Source organism: Acipenser ruthenus, chromosome 17, assembly GCF_902713425.1.
Source record: "Acipenser ruthenus chromosome 17, fAciRut3.2 maternal haplotype, whole genome shotgun sequence".
In the NCBI taxonomy this organism is placed as follows: Eukaryota; Metazoa; Chordata; class Actinopteri; order Acipenseriformes; family Acipenseridae; genus Acipenser; species Acipenser ruthenus.
The window spans coordinates 5,477,444-5,494,385 of NC_081205.1; the positions used below are offsets into that span (position 1 = coordinate 5,477,444).

General features: G+C 39.8%; 1 protein-coding gene across 1 annotated transcript; it reads left to right on the top strand.

Annotated features, from left to right (window-relative positions):
- The first annotated feature begins 388 nt into the window (after positions 1-388).
- On the top strand, positions 389-15,548 carry LOC117423042 (complement C1q tumor necrosis factor-related protein 1-like). Its single transcript, XM_034038395.3, has 4 exons — positions 389-598; positions 10,707-10,897; positions 11,216-11,340; positions 13,162-15,548. The coding sequence occupies exons 2-4, from the start codon at positions 10,713-10,715 to the stop codon at positions 13,710-13,712; spliced, it is 861 nt and encodes a 286-aa protein (XP_033894286.3). The 5' UTR covers positions 389-598; positions 10,707-10,712; the 3' UTR covers positions 13,713-15,548.
- The last annotated feature ends 1,394 nt before the right edge of the window (positions 15,549-16,942 follow it).

Genomic DNA, 16,942 nt, shown 5'->3' on the forward strand with positions numbered 1-16,942 from the left:
TGTTGAGAGTTCTTCACAATTCAGGATAACTGCTTCGGAGAAGCCCAGGAACAAATGCACTCCCAGAGCTGAGTGGTGAAATCTTACCTCACTGTGAGCACTTTTCCTCTGTCTCTCTCTCCCTCCCTCCCTCCCTCTCTCTCTGTCTCTCTCCCTCCCTCTCCCTCTCTCTCGCTCTCTCTCTCCCTCCCTCCCTCTCTCTCTGTCTCTCTCCCTCCCTCTCCCTCTCTCTCGCTCTCTCTCCCTCTCTCTCTCTCTGTCTCTCTCCCTCCCTCTCCCTCTCTCTCACTCTCTCTCTCCCTCCCTCCCTCTCTCTGTCTCTCTCCCTCCCTCTCCCTCTCTCACTCTCTCTCTCCCTCCCTCCCTCTCTCTGTCTCTCTCCCTACCTCTCCCCCTCCCTCCCTCCCTCTCTCCCATCCTCCCTCTCTCTTGCTCTCTCTCTGTATTTGTGCCTTGTACTTCTCTCTTGGGATTTCAGAATCCAGCTGCAAGGAAAGCAGTTTGGAAGTGGAAGCGGGATGTTGGAGGGACTCTAAAAGACACGCACAACAACAGGAAAAGCCTACAGCCTCGCTGACATAAAACTCTTCATATAAAGGTAAAGCAAAGAGAGGCTTCTTTTTAAATTCTCAGTACAGTATATATCATTTTTGGGAGGTGTTGGGGGCGGGGTTGTTTGTTTATTGTTAGTCTCTTTACTCAATTAGTTTTCATTTAGTGTTTTTAAATTCTGTTTTGTTTGATCAAATGAGGCTTAGTGTTCATAAGAGCTTTGATGATGGTTTAGAGTTTATTCTCATCTATCAAAACACTCTCTTACCTAAGAGAGAGCCATACTTCTGTTTGTATACTTTTCTGTAATATAAAAGTTGTTAATTTCATAAAAAATGGTGAGAACTGTAACAAGTTCACCATGGTAAACCATGGTAAAAGTGTAGTAAAGCATAGTGAAATCCTCCATAACTTTAAACACTTAACACATTTCTTAAAGTTTGCACGATTACAAGCATACTGTCAAGGGCTCATAGTAATCAGAGTTGAGCTGGAGTTATATTTACTGGTGTCTTTTTTTTGTCACCCATAGCTGAATTCTTACAAATTCTTAGATTTGCATTTGTAAATTTGCACAGTAATTTTACAGTTAACAATACTTTTTATCCCATTATTGCACTGTACATTCCCATGATTTGTATATACATCATATTTATATGGGATGTATGTACTATACATGCCTGTGTTTATACAATGCTTTACTATACTTTACTAAACTTTACATTTTCTTTTGACCATGGGATACTACTGTAAACTTCTAGAAGAATAACGTGGAAACGTACAGAACATATTTGGTTTAGTATTGCCACTGACAAGCAGGTTGCCTCAATAACATTCCAGACACACACTAATACTATACCAACATAAAACAACTTCCTCTCAACCATTGTATCGCTAGAAAGGTGAAACATGGGGGGGTAACACCGCCTTTCTGAATGGCTTATAGATATATTGGAGTTCACTGTCACAATGTGTAATCGTAACATTCATCCTCCATTTACAGTAAGTACACACACAGGCTGTGATGCACATGGGAAGCTGCGTCTCTCTGTTGATTTCATACAGATATATTTGTTGTTGTTCCTTGCTGAAGACTGTGAGAGGAACTTGTTGCCCAGGTGAATCCAAACCTGTTCAGATGTTCCTGGGGGTTTTACAACAATGTGAACTGATTTATGGGATGTTGGACGCAGTTCAGTTTCCCTTTACCCCCCAGGGTTAACATTTTTTACAAGCAAAGTGAGCATTAGTTCATTATTGTAGTTTAGGATTGTAGGATTTAATGTTATTCATAAACTAGTACCCTAGATAAACAGCATTTCTTCTATCAGCTTTGATGATGCCGGTAACTCTATCAGTGATCACACATTCATGCTTGCTATTGTACACATAAAAGGGTCCCTTTTTAAACTGAAGTTTAATGTTCCTTGTCAAGTGTAAATAGGGGAGCCCTGCACCCTGTTAGGTGAATGAGACAGGTGCAGCCCTAGTTTAGGGAATAGCGTGATTAGTCCTTAGAGTTCACATACCAGTATGTTTTTTCTTGTTGCCTGCGTTAAGGTTTTTCCGCTTGGATTGGGTTTCGCTTCTGTTTGATTGTCTGTGCACAATGACAGATAAGCAGAGTCAGTCAAGGCGCTTCTGGGTCTGCACTCTCCACTTGACCTGTGCGACGCAAACCCACTCTGAATGGACCACCCTCCACACTGGTGAAAGGCTAATTCACTGTCCAGTATATTCAGAGGGGGCCTCTTTAGCAAAGACTACTAGAATTGTATAGTGCTAACATTGTTTGCTTCAAACTTTCCGAAGTGATGTATACACTTTGAAAGGGCTACACAATCATTAGTGGAAATATAAGCCTAGGCCAGTGGTGGAGACCTACAGTATACAGTACAAAGCAGAGCAAAGCAAGAAGGAATAGTAAACTAGGCAAGATGCTAATGGACAGAAAAGCATGGTAAAACCACTGTGACACTTTAAAAAGTAAGTAGAGGGTTCTGAAAAATATAGCGTTATACATCCCCACGTGTTGCTACAACTGTTTAAATAACGTATCTGTAATTTTTATTTTCATTGTTAACATCCTGACTACTTTTAACACTTATAACTTTAAAGTCTGTTTCAAAGCTCTTTTCAAAATGTCCGCTCTAGTGCACTGGGGTTTGAGATCTGTCCTCTAAATCACTGCAGGAAGAGCGATTAAAAAAAAAAAAAAAAAAAACATAACAACAAGTGCTCTGGCTTTTCTGTTCCGTACCACATCATGGATCGTTGTTGCTGTGTTACCTGTCTGACAATGTGGCCAATAATCAGTGCTCTAGAGCGGCCATTTCGAAAAGAACTTTGAAACAGACTTTAAAGTTATAAGTGTTGTAGTAGGTCAATTCCTGTTTAATAAGAAATGACCGATGACTCCACCCGGCACCAGTTCAAGAAGCTTTAATACAATGCGCACAAGGGAAGAGCAGCAGCGGTTACATGAACACACTCGCTCTTAATTATTGACAAGGTAACACAATATTTATACAGGATTAGCATAGCAGCAATAGGCAAATTAACACATCAGCATGATTATAGAACTTTCTAGAACTTTCTCAGAGATGAAGATTCCCTTATAAGGGGTTGTTTTCAATTAAGCAGTTTCGCCTCAAAGAAGACATAACAGGGTCCTAACTATATCCCTTTTATCAATTGAGAAACACATTTCAAGCAGTTCTCACTAGAACATACTTTGCTCAGAACACCACACGATAACGCACTGTGCTGAGAACACCACACAATCGTCCTTAACCCTTTAGATACCACATCACATATTCCCTGCCTCTTCAGTGTAAAAGGTTGTCAGGATGTTAAGAATAAAAAGAAAAATGACAGGTACATTATTTAAACAGTTGTAGCAACAAGTGGGGATGTGTAACAGTGTGAGAAAAGCATTTTACTGTGAACTTTTTTGCATTTTTATAAGGGACCACAAGAGTCTGAAGCTTCCATGCGATTCTCTGAGGATCTATTAAGCTTTGCCATAGTAATGTTTTAGGAGGTGTAGGAGGTGGGATTTGGAGTTGCAGAATGTGTTATATCAGCTGCAGCGAAATACTCCCCACGCTTTAGAGATATAAAAAACAGAATCAATGTTTTGATTCAGTCATATGCGGGAGTCTTTGGATCTTTTCAAAACAGTTAGTTTTGTGATAATTCCCAGTTACCAGGCCTCTTCTGGAGGAGGCACGCTGAGCTCTGTAAGAAAAGATAATGGTTATGTAAGGCATAACTCAATTGACTTGCAGGTCAACACAAACATTCAACTTTTGCATCTGACTCCCTCTTTAAACTGGTGTCAACAATGTAACCAAAAAAAAAAATAATAATGTTGGACCTGGGCCCAGGTGGCTGGAATAGGAAGCCTTAGAAATGAATTAATTTGAGCAACAAAATCCCAAAGAGACACGATAACGTGGAGATACAGCCTTAAATAATTGTGTTTATACAAGCGTGGGACTGAGGTGTGCGTTACAGCCAAACAATTTCATTATGGGACAAATAGATCCTGCTGATGTTGAATCTCATAAGGTTTTCAGGGATTTCAATATATAAATAATATATAAATAAACTTACAAATAATATATTACTGTTCTTTAATATATATTATATAATATGTAAAAATCAATGAATGGTACATGCAGCACTTGCTGTGTCCTTATGATAACTCTGTCTTTGTTCATGGTGAAATTAATCTTGGGTTTCATCGAAAAACTTCAAAACACTCAATCAAAAGCAAACTTAAAAGAGGTAAATAGCAAAACATCCAATCAATGTACTGTTTGGAGTTTAAGATGTGTATGTTTGGAATGTATAATTAATTATTGCTTTTCAATCATGCAAATTCAATTATAATTTTCATAAATCTTGATTCGTAGTTGTTGATTTAGGGTTTACTGTATTGTGAGTTGGTATTAAATATAAATACAAAAGAGTAACTATTCTGGAATTTTCACCATACCATAAATCTGCTCAGTTTTATCACCCATCTGAAAACATAGAAAGAAATGCAAGAAATGCAAAAGCTGATACAAGGATAAGGAAGGATTTCATTCATAATCTTCACACGTAAACATGCATAAGTCTAGTTTAAACATGGATTCTAGTCCTTATCAGTATTGCAGTTCTGATCATGTCCTGCCCTACACACCACCCCTTCGTTTCCACAGTGTGAGTGTGCTGCCAGCCTGGCATACAGATTCATGCAGTCTGATTACCTGCAGGATACTGGCACGATGAGTAGAGGAAACCCCTGGCAGAGAACTGGAAATCAAAGAAAATACCCACGAAACCAGGGTCTTGTCTGTGTTCATATCCTCTTCAGCCCTTGCTGTATTCATTTAAATCAAACCTGCATCAAAGACCACCTGTCATAATGGACCGTCTGTCTATAGGGACAACTCTATTGAGATGAATCTATGTGAATGTATGGGGCATTCAGTCACAGGTATAGGGAACACTAAATGCAATAAAACAATTGCCCATAAGGGGCGCTGTCGAAGTCTGTAAGTGCATATGACTTGGATTACTGTGAGCTGCTGTAAAGCTATGTGTTTTTTCACTTGTGTTCACCATTGGCTTGTGCAACATCCCACGTCAGCTAGTGTGGATATGCTGCCAGTGCCTTTATGTCTACCCTGTACACTACCCTGTACACTGCCCAAGCCCCATGTTCAGTCATTATTGACATGTGGTTCTAAGGCTTTAGAAATCAGTGCTGTACTCACTTTGAAACACATCCTCTCTGAAGTGGAGATGCTATGGGCAGACAATAGACATTGTGCTAATAGAAAGGGAGTGAGCTTGCAGTTTGTTTGGCACCCTCCTAACGCCTTCTCTTCATCTGTATCTGCGGTCCTTGGCTGTACCTCGGCAAGACAGCTTGTTTGAACTAGGAACCAGTCGGATGTAACCACTATTTATCTTCTTCATAGTTTAAACACATTTAAGACAGCACAGAAAATGTATACCACAGACTCTTTCCTCTGCTATTTCGTGGCTATATCCCACTAGCTTATAAAGAATTTCCCTACAGACGTAATTAATGTGAACAGAACGAAGCAGAGATTTACTGTGTAGTGGTAGTGCATATTAAATTGCTTGCCAACATGTTAGATCTCTGCTTTGATAATCCGAGACAGTCCCTTCTAGAATAATTTATCCAGTGACAGTAATATAGGTGGAAATATTGATTTATAGCTGTATTTTTTAAACAGATTATTTTAAAGCTTTAGTTTCAGGTACTGTATTAAAAAAGTAAGTAGCTTCAAATATCATATTCATACTTTTGTTTTTTATACTGTCGCTGTTCCTTTTCAGGATGTTCTGAGTTGTTTTGCAAGGCTCATGTACTTTCAACTTTCAGAGTTCAGGAGCTGCTCTTCAGTTCTAGTTGCTGCCATAAGTATGTGTAAAAAAGGCTATATCAGCAAAAGTGTCTTTATAGAAGCCAGGGCCTTCTAATGATCTGCCACTTGAACTCCATTTAAATGGCATTTCAAGCTATTTGCTAATAAACAGCAATTTTACTTGGTTGGCTGGGAACCATAATTGCAATCTGCACACTAACTAGCTTAAACTCAGTAGTGAATATTGGTGGCATTTCTGACAGGGATACTCCAGGCTTGTACACCACACGCAGAAATCAGGGAAGTGATCATGCCGGTCTGTCAACACTTCACTTTTCGGTTCCAGCCTGTTAATTGTTCCCTTGTTTGTATTAGAACAGGCTTGAATACCTGACTTAATAGTCGTCTCTACGGAACTATAAGCAGTGAATGTGTTTTTCTTTTAAAAAACAGTTGGTTTTCTTTGCATGGCAGATTTACTGTAACAATCTGGGAATGTTTCTAAATAAGTGCATTGAATTCCTTGATGCAACCCTAATAGCCCAATAGCAACCCTAGCCAGAACAAACAACTCCTCTCTGCTATAAAACTGTCAAGTCCTTCACAGTCTGGACACCAATTTTCAGCCACTGTCTTCAATACCACATTGTGTAAAGCTTTGCAATGCTTTCAATTCAATTGTTTCTTTTTCTCTTTGTAATGATTTTGTTGTTTTTGAACAGTGTTTAGCACTGGAAACTCAGACAGAGCTTTTCTGCCAAGCATGGAAGGTGCTCCCTCTAGAGATCAGATTGAGGTAGTGACTTCCTACCTGTCAGTTATACTGCTTGGCCAATTGATTTGTTTGTGTTTTTCCAGCCTGCTATTATCTTAAATGCTGTAACACTCCACTTTCTAATCTTGTTTTTTTGGATATTCATTTGCTTAACTTGACTCAGAAGCCACGACAAGCATAAATGCACATCAAATAAACAGCTGCTTGCTTTCTTTGCAGCTGAGTATAAAACTGTCTGCTGAAAAATGCTAGGGACTCGTTTTGGAGACAGGAACAAAGAAGGGTTTAATCATATCAGGTTTTGTTTCATGGTTTAATGTAATGAACACAGTAGTATGTGCAGTGTGTGTTTGTGTGTGTTTGTGTGTGTTTGTGTGTGTGTGTGTGTGTGTGTGTGTGTGTGTGTGTGTGTGTGTTTGCGAGTCTTCTTGTCACAAGTGCTTGATCGTATCAAAGCTAGAGAACAAAAGATTATTTAGAGTCCAGGTCATCGGCACTCGTTTTGTTTTTCAAAGATTTCAGATATGCTGGACTGCCCAAGGTAAACAGTATGGATTACATGTGAGCTCACTATGAATGTAATGCAGGAAGTGTGCTTTTGGGGCCGATATCTAGATACATTTCATAAGCCAAGCAATGGTAGCACCATGACCTTTTTATAATGTTATTATTTATAAAAAGCATTAAAGCCACACTTAGGAGAATATATAAAAAGCCAAGTTGCGGAGATGAATATAACTATTCAAAGGGTACATTACAATCCAAAAAGCTACTGAACCAAGTTAAGGACGCTTATGTTTAAATGCAGGCCTAATCATTGTGCGGAAGTGGAATTTTTGCATAGCACACAGTGACACTATGTGACCAAATGTTGTAACTGCAGAAAAAGTAAGTCCGACTTTTGCACAATATTACCCTGAAACGAGACACATCATGAACAACAATCTTGGTTGACTGGCATCTACTATAGTGTACCCATTGGGTAGTTTAGTTTTCATAAGCCCTTTTCTGTTCTGGCAGTGCCCAGTATCTTGATACTATTCTTGGCTTGTCCCCAGCTGCTCAAAGTTTCTTCAGCTGCCAGTATGGAGAGGTTCCCGCAGGTGGTCTGTGTTTTGCTTCCTTGTAATCTCACTTAGGAATGTGCACAGACTGCCTATTCCAGGAAGGGAATCAGATTCAACTCCCAGCCAGTGCCAATACCGGTCCTTGTATTCGACAACACAGCCAACCCAGATCTTTTTGGAACTGATGCACTCATGCATACTCAACAAGATTGAGATTAACTAAGGAATGCAATTTGTCTGAGCACTTACATGGATTTTTTTACAAATATTGTTCATGTTTTTAATTGACTGTTTAATAACCACCATGGCCACTAGGGGTTTATCAAGCCAAGTTTGAATAAATCTTAACAGAAATGTGGGAGGTCAGATATTATTACATTATTATTTGTCTGATGTCTTTACACAAACTTGGATGTTTTTATACTTGTGAAAGCTTTCAAATAAATAGCATACCACTGTAATGACAAAGTAAAGCATAGTAAAAGTACACTGATGTGCAATATATAAGCATAGTATAGTATAGTCATGAATACACAGCAGAGGGACTGGACAAACAGCTGCTGTGCAAATGTACCATTGGGAACATTTTTAAGGTTACATTCTGTACTATTTCTAAAATTGATCATAAACATTTCTGAATAATAATGTATTAAAAACTCAATATCTACGTATTAGTCATTCAAATGATAACAATGTGTAACTGGGACCATATCATATGTTGTGAATATAAAAATAGAAAAGTGCCACCCTGTTACTGGGACACAATGTGCAATACAACAGGGGGAAGTAACTGCAGTGAAACTAAAGCTCAGTATATAACATCGGTTTCCTAGCTTTTTAGCTGACTAGGAGCATTTTAGAAGCATTCTATTCATGTCTTCAATAAAGGAAAATTATGAATAAACATGTAATAAATATTGCTCCTCATTCACTCAATTTTGCATGCTTTACAAATTCTCCTGCAGCCTTTTAACATCATTGTCCACTGCTGTAGTAACAATTCCTTTGCCTTGCCTCCTTGTCCCTTAGGCTGAGGGAACACAAAGCCACTTTTTGAGGACCAGTGACTTGAAACCTGGTTCCAGGAAACCAGGAGACCTTGTGTGAGGCAACTTTGCTGTATCAAACCCAAAGTCTCCTCTAGTGTGTCATGCAGTGGCCTGAAACCTAGTTCCAAGACACAAAGTGGCTTTCTGTTACCTCAGCTTTAGGAACATAAAGGTGTAGTAGGTAAAACTGTATGGGGCACGACATCTTTAAGGTGGCCATTGGTCACCTGGCTATTGGATTTCCTGTTTACACTATGATTGTATTAGTAACCAATTGCAAGGTTATGCAGATGCAGGGAAATTCATGTGATATGTCAGGAACAAAACTATAACAGGTCACTCCACCCTGGGCCAGATTTCAATCCCCTACTTCACTTCTTTGTCACAAAGGCCCTTCAGTGATTTTTGGATTTGTGGTTTATTCAGTGATATTATTCAGATCGCCTTGGCTAACAGATGGTTCTATATGTAGAAATATGTAAGGGTTAGGATATGTTTCCTGGGAATATCTTCGCTTCACATCTGACCTATTCCAAGCAGAATTAATTCTTCTCATAACCTCTATACCGCACCCTCCCCAAGTCCCTGAGTCCCACTTGAAATGGCTTTGTGTTCATTCCTGAAGAAACTAAAACCATATGATTCAGTTGCTTCTCTTTAGAAACGTTTAGAAACGTTTACTGCGAAAACCTCTGACAATTGCAGGCTAATTTTCATAATGTTTTTAATCAATGTAATTATTTTAATACTACAAGTATACGAGAAAACATCACAACTACACCCCAGTGTGTACAGGACGATCAAGACAAGAAACGTTACTGAATAGTAAGGAACCAGCATGCAAAAATGACACTTCAGTTTTCTATATACAAAGAAATACAGTATTATGAAGCTTCTCGTTAAATGGAAGGTAGAGGAAAAGAAAGAAACAGTCGTTGTAAAGATCTCAACAGCACCAGAAGAGGACCAACTAACTGAACAATAATCTGACTGCACATGTTTCAGACTTTCACATTTGCCTTCAGATTTGTCCTTCTTCTGATCTTATTAAAGAGGGAACTTGGCAGTATAATCAACTAGGCAAAAGAACATGCCTCGTGTCTTTTTGAGTTCATTCAAAACATTCAGATCACAGACAATGTACAAATGATCTTTTTAGATTAATTATTTTCCAGCGATTTCTATTTTACCCTGGCCAATCATTATCCTTACCATGATAACGTAATTACTAACATTTCTAAAAGGCATAGTAATGAGGTATCCCAGCTAGAACGTCCTTCATTGGACTTTATGGCTTCCATTGAACTTTACATTGCTAGACTGAAGCACATCTTCTGAAAAGGGCTGTGTTTTTGGAAGGCATGCGGTTTGGGGTTTGGAAGCCAGTCTCAGATCTGAGAGCGGTTCAGAAGCTCCCAGTGCTGCTGTAGGAGTTAGAAGTTAACAGTTTAAAAAAACAACAACAACGAAAAACAACCACAAAAATGAGTTGGAGGATTACAGAAGGCTTTATTTTTTCATGGGTCATTCCACACTAGTAAACCAGTGCACATCAGTATTATTAAAAATAGTTTAAAAGAGTTTTGATCCAGTTTTCTTTTTTTATATCCCTTTCTGTGTTTCATTTTCATGGTGCAATTATATATGCAGTGAGCGAAGGGGATATTAAACATTCTAGCAGTGTTGTGGACAGACATTCAATAAAAAATAAACATATTCAGCTGAATAGTTTTAAAACCTGTTCACATGCAATAATTATGAAGGGAGTATTTGTTTGAACTTTTTTTTTATTCTCGTGTGTAATGATAACAGCCTGTTGCAATGTACTTCAGAGAAAGGTTTAAAAATTTGAAAGCCCTTTTTTTCCTCGTAGTTCACAATGCTGGGCTTTTCTCTCTCCCTCTGTGTCCTGATTCTACCCGCTGCGGTGTGGGTTACCTGTACTGGCATGGTGACTGACCCATACCGAATCACTCGCTCCGAACTGGACCTTGAGAATGATGACTACAGCTCCCATCGTGATCCCACCGAGTCCGACTACACAGCACAGAGCCAGAGAGCCAGGTGAGGCTGACTCAGACATGTGGAATGTTTGTGTACTAGAGGTTAGACTGAGTTATCCTTGTTGAAGAAATGTCACAATTATTTTCTCTTCTAACTTCAGTTTTAGTATCATTTATTCCCCATTTCAGGAATTGCACTAACATTTGTATAGTTCTGAATCCTATCCTGGATATACAAAATTGGGAGATGAAAGATAAATAAAGCTTATGGCAGAATCTTTTGTCCTGCATATGCATGCTGAGTCCTGCCATGGCACTGGCGTTCTTTGTTTTGGGAGCCCGCTATGTAATGTTTTCTCCCTGAATATTCCTGTGATAGGTCTCGGGATGGAGAGAGGGGATCGCAGTGTTTGCGCTGCTGTGACCCGGGAGAGGAGCCCCCACCTCCGTACCCCTCCCCTGCATTCCAGTTTGTGCCTCATATCAATATCACCATCCTCAAAGGTAGGCTGATAAAGGACAGACCCCTGCAAGCCTGTGCAGTTTTTCACATCAATCAAACCCTGCTCTGTTCTTTAAAATTTTCCCTGGTATTTTAAGCTCTCCTCCTTTTTATTTTGTTTTGTTTTATAAATTTAGTGCCCAATTATTTTACCCCCGATTTTCTCCCCAATTTAGAATGCCCAATAATTGTTTCCCCTCATCTCAGCAATTCCCCACACAGCTCAGGAGAAATGAAAGTTCAGTGGGCGTCCTCCAATCCCATGTCCAAGCCAGCTTCCTCTTCTACACTGCAGATGTCAATGAGCTATCGGCATCTGGAAGCAAAAGGCCAGCCCTGCAGATGTCTGCCGGAGCTCACTGGGCTCCTGGCCAGTAGGGTCAGCTGTTGCGTGATGAGGAGAAACAATGAAACAACCCCTTCTGATTTTGATGCAACGCTCCCACTAGAATATCCGGTGAAGATCAACAACTTCGCACAGCCAGGACGCAAACCTACGCTCCCTGGACTGCATGACTCTCCTTGTAAGCCCGCAGTTGAGCCACTTGAGGACCCCTCTTGATTTTTTTAAATCTATGAGAAAATTCATTTTAACCAGGGCCGCAGCAGAAATTTAACGGACAAAAAAAAAAAAAAAAAAAGACAACTGGCCGTTGAAAAAATTACAAGTTGGGTCAAGTTTGGGTCCACAATGCACTCTGAAATTCCTCTTAATAGTACCTGGGCATACTCTATGACACATTGCACTGCGGTATGCTTTATTACTTTTTATATGTGTCTGTTCTTAATAGTAATATGAATTGTTTATCTCATTGAAGAGAGAAGAAGCATGCATATCCTCTTCTCTCCATCTTAGGCAGGAAGCTTCCACAGTAGCAACAGAAAGAATCAATCCTCAAAAAGAGGAAGTGTGAAGCTAGTAGGAAGTATGACCAACATAGCTTGGCAAATACTAAGCGAGAAGTTCCTGAAATGTTGTTACTGTTTTTGGAGTGAACAGATTCCTCCCCTAACTATAAATGATGCTCTGAAGATACTTTAATCTGCAGAACTTCAATTCTACGCCAACCATGCAAAGCAAGACAAAATATCTTGATAACATGATACACGCAGTAATGGGTTCAATCGAAAAAATGACAAACAGATATGGATTTCTTTTTTAATGGCAGCAAAATACTGCGCTTTTCAGATTTCTAAATCAAGCGTTTCAACCAAGGAGGGTTAAATACTGTTTACTAAAGTTATAAAAAGGTTGTGAAAAAAGAAATCAAACCGAATGCTAGCGAGTAAACATGATTTAGCTGCTCTGGTGCCAGTATGAGATTAACACAAAAGGAAACGGGAGACCAGTACAAGCACTTTCATTGGATTATCTACCCTGCAGTTCCAGATGAGCTTTTTTTAAAGGGAAATAATGATCTTAATTACAAGATGGACGCCATCAGGGTATGCGTGTTGATGTTGAGCGAGGGTATAGTTCTGGCTGGATCAGACTGTCTTGGACTTTAGTTCAAAAGAGCATGGCGAATATGGAATACAAGTTAGAAAAACAATGTCCCTTCTATAAATATCCCTCCGGTAAATCTGGAACATTGAATAGCGTTTGAGGAAAATGACCACAGAAAACTACCGCAGTTGAGGTTTCCCCCAAAATGCCAGACTTAGAGAAGCGTACAATTAACAGGCTATTAAAATATCTAACGACATCAACTTTATTTTTATGCAGAATATATTTTTTATACACAGTCCACTCTCATGTTTTGCCATCCCTTTAGGCATTACTGCCTGAATTTCACTTACCTGAAACGTTTAATTTATTTCAGGTGAGAAAGGTCACAGAGGAGAACGTGGCACCTATGGCAAATCAGGGAAATCCGGCAGTTCTGGACCCAGGGGCCCTGAAGGGATAAAAGGGCACAAGGGTGCTACTGGCTCTCCGGGGGAACCCTGCAAAACCTACTACTCTGCCTTCTCAGTGGGAAGAAAGAAGGCCCTGCACAGCAACGACTACTACCAGACGCTCATCTACGACACAGAGTTTGTCAACCTCTACAAGCACTTCAACATGTTCTCCGGGAAGTTCTACTGCTACATCCCAGGGGTCTACTACTTCAGCCTAAACGTGCACACCTGGAACCAGAAGGAGACCTACCTGCACCTGATGAAGAACGAGCAGGAGCTGGTGGTCCTATACGCCCAGCCCAGCGACCGCAGCATCATGCAGAGCCAGAGCCTGATGCTGGAGCTGGAGCAGAACGACGAGGTCTGGGTGCGTCTCTTCAAGGGCGAGCGTGAGAACGCCATCTTCAGCGACGACTTCGACACCTACATCACTTTCAACGGCTACCTGATCAAAGCCAAGAGCGATGACTAGCAAGGCCCGGGGCTGCAGGACTGTCTCGGCTGGCTTTTCTGTGTAAAGGGGCCATTCTACAGTAAAACAATTTGAATAGGAAATAGATAGGGCTGTGAGTTATTGTCATTGTCTTGTCTAGCATTCACAAGAAACCCATTCCCCTAGTTTTTACTATGTTCATCGTTCTTAGGGATGTAGTTCTGGGGATCTTGTGTTTTTGCATATATATATATATATATATATATATATATATATATATATATATATATATATATATACTTTGGGCAGCTGGCTCTTTGAGCTAATACATACAGACGTGCTCAAATTTGTTGGTACCCTTACAGCTCATTGAAATAATGCTTCATTCCTCCTGAAAAGTGATGAAATTAAAAGCTATTTTATCATGTATACTTGCATGCCTTTGGTATGTCATAGAATAAAGCAAAGAAGCTGTGAAAAGAGATGAATTATTGCTTATTCTACAAAGATATTCTAAAATGGTCTGGACACATTTGTTGGTACCCCTTAGAAAAGATAATAAATAATTGGATTATAGTGATATTTCAAACTAATTAGTTTCTTTAATTAGTATCACACATGTTTCCAATCTTGTAATCAGTCATTCAGCCTATTTAAATGGAGAAAAGTAGTCACTGTGCTGTTTGGTACCATTGTGTGCACCACAGTAAACATGGACCAGAGAAAGCAAAGGAGAGAGTTGTCTGAGGAGATCAGAAAGAAAATAATAGACAACAATGGTAAAGGTAAAGGCTACAAGACCATCTCCAAGCAGCTTGATGTTCCTGTGACAACAGTTGCAAATATTATTAAGAAGTTTAAGGTCCATGGAACTGTAGCCAACCTCCCTGGGTGCGGCCGCAAGAGGAAAATCAACCCCAGATTGAACAGAAGGATAGTGCGAATGGTAGAAAAAGAACCAAGGATAACTGCCAAAGAGATACAAGCTAAACTCCAAGGTGAAGGTACGTCAGTTTCTGATCGTACCATCCGTCGCATTTTGAGCGAAAGTGGGCTCCATGGAAGAAGACCCAGGAGCACTTTTGACAGAAAAACATAAAAAAGCCAGACTGGAATTTGCTAAAATGCATATTGACAAGCCATAATCCTTCTGGGAGAATGTCCTTTGGACAGATGAGTCAAAACTGGAGCTTTTTGGCAAGTCACATCAGCTTTATGTTCACAGACGAAAAAATGAAGCTTTCAAAGAAAAGAACACCATACCTACAGTGAAACATGGAGGAGGCTCGGTTATGTTTTGGGGCTGCTTTGCTGCGCCTGGCACAGGGTGCCTTGAATCTGTGCAGGGCACAATGAAATCTCAAGACTATCAAGGCATTCTGGAGCGAAACGTACTGCCCAGTGTCAGAAAGCTCTGTCTCAGTCGCAGGTCATGGGTCCTCCAACAGGATAATGACCCAAAACACACAGCTAAAAGCACCCAAGAATGGATAAGAACAAAACATTGGACTATTCTGAAGTGGCCTTCTATGAGTCCTGATCTGAATCCTATCGAACATCTATGGAAAGAGCTGAAACTTGCAGTCTGGAGAAGGCACCCATCAAACCTGAGACAGTTGGGGCAGTTTGCTCAGGAAGAGTGGGCCAAACTACCTGTTAACAGGTGCAGAAGTCTCATTGAGAGCTACAGAAAACGTTTGATTGCAGTGATTGCCTCTAAAGGTTGTACAACAAAATATTAGGTTAGTGGTCCCATCATTTTTGTCCATGCCATTTTCATTTGTTTTCTTATTTACAATATTATGTTGAATAAAAAATCAAAAGCAAAGTCTGATTTCTATTAAATATGGAATAAACAATGGCAGATGCCAATTACTTTTGTCAGTTTCAAGTTATTTCAGAGAAAATTGTGCATTCTTCATTTTTTGTGGAGGGGCACTAACAAATTTGAGCACGTCTGTATATATATATATATATATATATATATATATATATATATATATATATTCCCTGCTGTAGGCTTTAAACTACAACCCACAATACGTGGAACAGAACATTTACTACACATATTGGCGTGTAGTTTCTATATTTATTTACTACTTGCTATATTTTTGAGGGAATGTATCAAAACCATCTTAAAAACATTACAAAGCTGTTGTTTTAATGAATATATTCTTAATAATATATATATATATATATATACAGTGCCTTGCGAAAGTATTCGGCCCCCTTGAACTTTGCGACCTTTTGCCACATTTCAGGCTTCAAACATAAAGATATGAAACTGTGATTTTTTGTGAAGAATCAACAACAAGTGGGACACAATCATGAAGTGGAACGAAATTTATTGGATATTTCAAACTTTTTTAACAAATAAAAAACTGAAAAATTGGGTGTGCAAAATTATTCAGCCCCCTTAAGTTTATACTATGTAGCGCCACCTTTTGCTGCGATTACAGCTGTAAGTCGCTTGGGGTATGTCTCTATCAGTTTTGCACATCGAGAGACTGAAATTTTTGCCCATTCCTCCTTGCAAAACAGCTCGAGCTCAGTGAGGTTGGATGGAGAGCATTTGTGAACAGCAGTTTTCAGTTCTTTCCACAGATTCTCGATTGGATTCAGGTCTGGGACTTTGACTTGGCCATTCTAACACCCTGGATATGTTTATTTGTGAACCATTTCATTGTAGATTTTGCTTATGTTTTGGATCATTGTCTTGTTGGAAGACAAATCTCCGTCCCAGTCTCAGGTCTTTTGCAGACTCCATCAGGTTTTCTCTCAGAATGGTCCTGTATTTGTCTCCATCCATCTTCCCATCAATTTTAACCATCTTCCCTGTCCCTGCTGAAGAAAAGCAGGCCCAAACCATGATGCTGCCACCACCATGTTTGACAGTGGGGATGGTGTGTTCAGGGTGATGAGCTGTGTTGCTTTTACGCCAAACCTAACGTTTTGCATTGTTGCCAAAAAGTTCGATTTTGGTTTCATCTGACCAGAGCACCTTCTTCCACATGTTTGGTGTGTCTCCCAGGTGGCTTGTGGCAAACTGTAAACGACACTTTTTATGGATATCTTTAAGAAATGGCTTTCTTCTTGCCACTCTTCATAAAAGGCCAGATTTGTGCAGTATACGACTGATTGTTGTCCTATGGACAGAGTCTCCCACCTCAGCTGTAGATCTCTGCAGTTCATCCAGAGTGATCATGGGCCTCTTGGCTGCATCTCTGATCAGTCTTCCCCTTGTATGAGCTGAAAGTTTAGAGGGACGG

What these genes read in the sequence shown, in the direction of transcription:
- LOC117423042 (XM_034038395.3), top strand. Translation starts at nt 10,713, where the DNA reads ATGCTGGGCTTTTCTCTCTCCCTCTGTGTCCTGATTCTACCCGCTGCG. An exon ending in GCACAGAGCCAGAGAGCCAG is followed by an intron (nt 10,898 to 11,215) that starts GTGAGGCTGACT and finishes TTCCTGTGATAG; the next exon opens with GTCTCGGGATGGAGAGAGGG. An exon ending in CAATATCACCATCCTCAAAG is followed by an intron (nt 11,341 to 13,161) that starts GTAGGCTGATAA and finishes AATTTATTTCAG; the next exon opens with GTGAGAAAGGTCACAGAGGA.